General features: G+C 39.2%; 1 protein-coding gene across 1 annotated transcript in view; it reads right to left on the reverse strand.

Annotated features, from left to right (window-relative positions):
* The window catches only part of KLHDC1 (kelch domain containing 1), a 51,667-nt gene extending 44,543 nt beyond the window's left edge, over positions 1-7,124 (reverse strand). The window contains exon 1 of the mRNA XM_082735209.1: positions 6,534-7,124. Coding sequence (XP_082591335.1) covers positions 6,534-6,668 — 135 coding nt within the window. The 5' untranslated portion in view covers positions 6,669-7,124. The remainder of the gene's footprint in view (positions 1-6,533) is intronic.

The following is a 7,124-nucleotide window of genomic DNA, read 5'->3' on the forward strand; positions in this document are numbered from 1 at the left end:
GGGTATTTAAACTTCTAATTTAACATTTAAACATTTAAGCTTTTAATAAAGCTATTGTAATTTACATAATGTGGTTCTGTCAAAAGAATAAAGAGATAACTGAATATAATAAAGAACCTAAAAACAGATCACACATACATGAAAAGCTGATGTGTGATAGATTGAGTTTGCACATTAGCACGGAAAGGGGAACTATTTAATATATGACACAAGGACAATGGGTTATCCATATAAAAAAATAATGAAACTGGATCCCTATCTTAAACCAATTAAGCAAACAAAAAATTCAGATTAAAAAAGGGTTGTGGGACACCAGGGTGGCTCAGTCAGTTAGGCCGCTGCCTTCAGCTCAGGTCATGATCCCAGGGCTCTGGGATTTCTCGCATCGGGCTCCTTGCTCTGCAGGGAGCCTGCTTCTCTCTCCGCCTCTGCCTGCTTATGCACTCGCGCTTGCTCTCTCTCTCTCTGACAAATAAATAAAATCTTTAAAAAATAAAAAAGGGTTGAAACAACAATGGCAAAACTGAAAACTGTTTAGAAGACAATATAGAAAATTTTATGATCTCCATATTGTTGAAGATTAAAGATGCAGAATGCACAAACCATTAAGGAAAAGACTGTAATTACATTAAAATGACGAACTTGTGTTGAATAAAAGACAATCATCCAGAAAGCCCAAAGACAAGCTACAAACTGAGAAGACCTATTCAATTCATATAATTATATACTTAAAGAATTCCTACAATCAGTTTGAAAAAAACAAATAACCCAAATAGACAAATGAGCAAAAGATATGAATCGCCATTTTTACAGAAAAGGAAATACAAATAGTTTATAATAGTTCATAGGAAAAGACACTTAACTGTAATAGTAATCATAGGAAAGGAAATAAAACAATGAAATATGTCACACTCACTGGATTGGAAAAATTTCAGGCCAGATGGTATCAAATGTTGTCAAGGATGTGGAACAAGGAGGAGGCTGATGGGAGTGCAAATTGATACAAATATTTGGGAAACAGTGACATCTCTGAGTAAATTTGGAGATGTGGATGCCCAGTGACCCAGCAGTCCATTCCTTGGTATGTGCCCTAGAGGGTACGCATGCTCTTGTGCACGTATAAATAGGAGACATGTTATAAAAATGTTCAGTCTAGCACTCGTTAACAATACCAAAAAAAAAAAAAAAACCAAAACATTCAAATATTCAACAATAGTGGAACAGATAAATTGCAGTAAATTCACACAAAAGAATATTGTACAGGACAGACATCAGGTGAGTGAATTCAGGGGTGATTTTCAAGATATTTAACAACCAGGCAGCATGGAAACTGACGAATCAGAATGGACATCAAGTCAAAACTGGTACAGCCATGCAAGGGCACACTAGCCAAATACAAGCAATGTGTGAATCTAGAACACATACATTTACTAAAAGAATTAAGTCACAAAAGAAAATGTATGCTAGGATTCCAAAACCAAATAATATACTGTTTAGAGATAGACATGTGTGTGGCAAAACTATAAAGAGTGATTAACTAGAAATCAAGATACTGGTACCCTGTTGGGTGGGAGGAACATTGTAGTAAGTGAAAGACAAACAAAACTTCTAAGGTACTTGTTCTCGTCGATTTCTTAATCTGGAAGTTAAACATGTTTGACTTAAATGATACTTATTTTACATGTCCTTTTTGTACATACGTTTTAAATTTTAACATTAAGACTCTAAAATTTTCAGAAGTGAATATGAAGTCTCTCACAAAATCCCCAAGGGAAGCTGGAGAACCAGCCTCTGATCTCCATGAGGAAGAGCAAGTTCTGAAATTAAGCCAGAGAACAGGACAGGTGAGCTAACCCATCACTGGGAAGCAACAGGCTGCAGTTTGTAGCTCTGCCCTTTATGTCAGGGACCTCCATCTTCCTATAGATTCTACTGCTGGTTAAGAATCCTCTTCAGGTCCTCATTCTTACATCTTTACTCCAAGTCCAAATCTAGCAGATTGATCTGAGTCCAAGCCACTTGCCCACAACCTAGCTGCAAAGGAGGCTAGAAAAATGAGTACATGGCACCCAGCCTCTTTTTATAGGTGCCACGTAGACTAGATGCTGGGACTACAACAGGGAACAAAACCTCTATCTTTATAGAATTTACATTCTAGAGAAGTAGGTAGGAGGTAGTCAGACAACTACAACATATATCCCTAACAAGACATTTGATGGGCAATACTACAATAGAGAAAGGAGGTTCAAATTTTGGGCATCTGAAAAGAATAAGTGTCTTCCACATGACATGAACAGCCTATGTCATGGTGTAAGAGTATGTAAAGCAGAACGATTAGGTTAAAGAGAACAAATACTTAAGGCTTTTGATACCCATCACTAAACTTCTCCTTAAAAAAAGGTCATACAAATCTGTGCTCCCATGATCAGATTAATTAATTTCCTCATGTCTTCTCAAAAATTCTCTTTGATTTTGCAAATTGAAGAAGAAAAATCTCATTTTCAGTTGGGTTCTTTTAATTCATATTGCATTTCTTCTTGTGTAAGTTGCTTGTACATATCCACTGGTCAATTTTCAATGGAGATACTTTTATTGGTATAGATATTTATAAATCTCTATTTTTGCCCATCATATATGTTGCAAATATTTTCCCCAGTTTGTCATTAGCCTTTTTACTTGATGCTGTTTAAAAGCATTTTTTTTGCTTTTTTAAAAGTTTTATCTACCAATCTTTTTCCTTCATACTTTTACCCAATTCATTTTTCTTTTCTCAACTTAAGATTTTAAGAGTCACATATTTTCCTCTGATATGATATAGCTTAATTTTCCTACATTAACTCTTCAATCCATGGGATGCCTGGGTGGCTCAGTTGGCTAACCAACTGCCTTCGGCTCAGACTGTGATCCTGGAGTCCGTAGTCCGAGGATCGAGTCCTGGATTGGGCTCCCAGCTCCACGGGGAGTCTGCTTCTCCCTCTGACCTTCTCCCCTCATGCTCTCTCACTGTTTCTCTCTAAATAAAATCTTAAAAAAAAAAGAAAGAAAGAAAGAAAGAAAGAAAGAAAAAAAGAAAGGAAGAAAGAAAGAAAGAAAGAAAGAAAGAAAGAAAGAAAGAAAGAAAGAAAAAAACAACTCTTCAATCCTAAGGCTTTAATCTATCATTTTCTCCATTTACTAAATAATTGTTTTTCCAGAATTAAAACGGTACCTTTTAAGTATAAAATAGTTTGGTATGCTAGGCTGTTTATGTAACTTCTTTTCCATTCCATCATGTTAACTCATCTTGCATCAGGAGCACTGCTGTAACTATTACAGTATTGTGGTATGTTTTAATATCTGGCACTGTAAGCCTCTCATCTTGATTCTTTTCAGACATGTTCTAAATTGATCTTCGCTTTAAGTCCACATCCAGAACAGAAATACGTAGTTAAGCATATTTATGTACATATTTTTATAAGGAAAATTTCAGGGCAAAAATTATTAAGAGCGATTGTGTTATGGAAATAAAACCCTAAAAGGAAAGCATACCACCTACAAACATGCTAAACCCCTATGCTTTTCCTCCAAAATTTGGGAAAACTACTCAGAAATTCTCAACATTCCTTGCAGCAGTACTAAAGTTTGCATGATACTGAAAGGATATGGAAGAAGTAGGTGCAAAAGAATATTCTGGCACCAATTCAAATATGCCACTTACTTTTTTCAGCACTTCCACTCTTACCTCTAGAGAGAGGTAGAACTGTTTTCTGATACACTATCCTACAGAATACATCTGACAAGAGTAATGAGTAATCTAGACAGTTATCTGTAGGCCATTCAAGCTTCAGGATATATATTTATGAATTTTAACGCACATTGTTTTTTGTTAGTAAGGACGAAAACTGCAGCTATACAATCTGGAATTATTTGATCACTATTCTTCATTATTGACTACTGGATTACCTCCAGATTCCACGGCATTTTAGCTATTTTCTGTTCAGAAGGATCTGAATAAAACAGAAGGATTCTACTTTTTCTCATGATATTCAGTGTCTCTTTCTTGCCTCCCATTTTTTCCTTCCACTCATGTCTTAGACATATTTTAGCTGCTAATCCCTGGAATTTAAAAAGTACAGGCATATCTTGTTTTATTGCACTAGCTTTACTGCACTTCACGGATATTGTTTTTTTTTTTTTTTTTTTTTTTTAACTGAAGGTTCAAGATTTCAGTGGAGGAAGGAACTGCAGACGTGATAGAAATAGCAAGAGAACTAGAATTAGAAGTGAAGCCTAAAGAGGTGACTCAGTTGTTGTTATCTCATGATAAAATTTGAGCTGATGAGGAGTTGCTTCTTATGCATGAACAAAGAAAGTGGCTTCTTGAGATGGACTCTACTCCTGGTGAAGAGACTGTGAAGATGGTGGAAATGACAACAAAGGATTTAGAATATTACATTTTCTATTCCTAATCAGGCAGCAGGACAGTTTGAGTACTGACTCCAGTTTTGAAAGAAGTTCTACTGTTGGTAAAATGCTATCAAAGAGCAACACATGCTACAAAGAAATCATTAATGAAAGCAAGAGTCAATTGATAACGCAAACTTCATCACTGTCTTATTCTAAGAAATTGCCACAGCCACTCAACCTTCAGCAACCACCACCTTGATCAGTCAGCAACCATTAACATCAAGGCAAGACCATCCATCGGCAGAAAGATTAAGACCTGCTCAAAGCTCAATGATGGTTAGCATTTTTTAGCAGTAAGATATTTTAAAATTAGAGTATGCATATTTTTTAGACATCTTGCCATTGCACATTTAATAGACTACAGTATAATGTAAACGTAACTTTTATATGCACTAGGAAACCAAAAAAATCATTTGACCTCCTTTATAGTGGTGGTCTGGAATCAAATCCCCAACATCCAAGGTATGCCTGTAGCATACTCCAGTTAAAGCTGTAAAGCACTTTTCAGAGCAGTTCTAACAGCACTCTACTCATTGGATCAATAAATGGTCTACTCACTTACTACAACCTGAACACCTGGAATCTTATCAATTACACGATTTTCAAGATTAAAAGGAGATTAAAAATATTCAGACATTTCATTTGTAGACCCAAAAGAAATATACACTGTCACCAGATCTGAGATAGTGGATTACTTTTTTAAATGAGATTTTTTTCTCTTAACTTTTACAATATTAAGAATCAATATAACAGAGGAAGTTTGACACCTACATCTTCAAGTGGCAGAGCTCAAAAACAATTAAAATATTTCTTCTGCATAAAACCATCATTATATCTAGGCTCCTTTTCTATAAAGAACAAATGGTGGAAATATTAGACATTGAGAAAGCAGAGTCATCTAATTTATGTTAGTTTATTATGGAAAAAATAGCCTTTGGAAATCCAGTATACCTACCTTGGAATCTCCTGCCCTTGAGGTCAACTGGCCATTATTCATTCTCATTGACTCATTCTCTTTGACTCATCATGCTTATTTTTAATGGGGCTATTACTTACCTTACAGGGTATGGAAAAGATTATATAAGATTAGGGATGTGTAAGTACCTAGCACATGCCAGGTATAGTAGGCACTCAAAGGTTAGTTCTAATTTTCCCCTCCTGATACTGCACCAAATTAAAAATAAACACACAAACAAAACAACAAAAACCGACTTGGATCTGAGAATCATTTAACAGAGATAGTATGTACTTTATTTCAGTGAGTGATTCAGTCATGTTACATCTGTCACATAACAGTATAGAGACAGTCAGAAAATGTAGGTTCTATTTCCAAGAGAACTTCCAGATGGCTTGCCTTTAAAAAAAAAAAAAAAAAAAAACCTGTAAACCGAAGTGGTTGGCATATATTCCTGAACTGTTTTCTGGCTTTAGAATCCTTGGTTCTATAATCCTATGATTATAAAACAAAACAAATACACACATTCAAACCTCTCCTGTAATAAGCATTTAAGCAATTTTTAGTATATTGTTGCTAATATGCCTCTATTTTGAGGCTCGAAAAAACTTCGTAATTGCCCAATGATAAAGGAATGCCACTAAAAATCGCTTAGAAATATTCAAATGCTTCAGTGATTTCAATATTCCGAATCGCGCTGGAGCAATAGGGAAATATTTACAAAATAATAAACAGCACGGCGTCCTCGTCGTGCCTGTAAGTCTGCGCAAGCATTTAGAGATAATTAATCGCGCAGAGACTGACTTAGCGTTGGCCAGACCGGGGGTTACTGGACAGCTGCGGGGAGTCGGGGGGAGGGGGGCCGGAGAGTGGGAAGAGCCCCGGAACGCGGGTTTGAAGGCTTTCAGAGTGGAAGCAACGGCGGGGCGGCGACAAGCCCTGGCGCGGCTGGGAGACCGGCCGCCGGCGGAGGGACGCGCGGGGCGCGGGGGGCGCCGGGCGCGCCGGACCCTGGCCGCGGACCGGCCCCCGCCTCGGGGCCGGGTGTGGGCGGGCGCTCGGCGTCCGCTCGGGCCCAGAGGCCGGACGGGCTCCCGGCGCGAGTCCGCCCCGTCCCGCCTCTTCCCCTTACCACGTAGCCCCCCCACACGTAGAGGAAGTTTCCGTCCACCACGGCGCAGTGGCCTCTGCGCTTCTCCGCCACGCATAACGGCTGCGAGTCCGCCATCCGCGCCGTCGCCGGGTCCAGCCGCTGGGCGCGCCGCATCCCCTGCCCACGGAGCGGCCTCTCCTCCCGCCGGGCTCCTCCACGCACTAACGGAACGCGTCGAGGGTCGAGATTGGTGGGAAGGCGGAACGAGTGCGTCTGCGCCGTCCCGCAGCCCGCCCGGGAAGCCCGGCCCGGGGTGGCGTTGCCGGTTAGGGATGCTCGGGTCTGAGCAGTGAGGGGGGTGCCTTGGCTTCGGAGTCCTGCCACCTGCTGATTTCTTTCCGCTTGGGACCGCGTTGTTTTGGCAGTACAACCTCACCGTGTATCTTATTCCCTCGATAAATAGAGTTCTGGTTCATAGTGTTGCTGCTGCTGTGACATAATATATTAATTAACTAATGCTGTGTGTGGGTTTCCTTTTCCATTCAACCTCCAGCAAAGACGGTTATCCACAAGAATGGAGGGTGTGTATCTGTGTTTGTATGTATTTATTAGAAATAAAGTAATATTTAA

The sequence above is a fragment of the Mustela nivalis genome (assembly GCF_964662115.1).
Source record: "Mustela nivalis genome assembly, chromosome: 6".
NCBI classification, from domain to species: Eukaryota; Metazoa; Chordata; class Mammalia; order Carnivora; family Mustelidae; genus Mustela; species Mustela nivalis.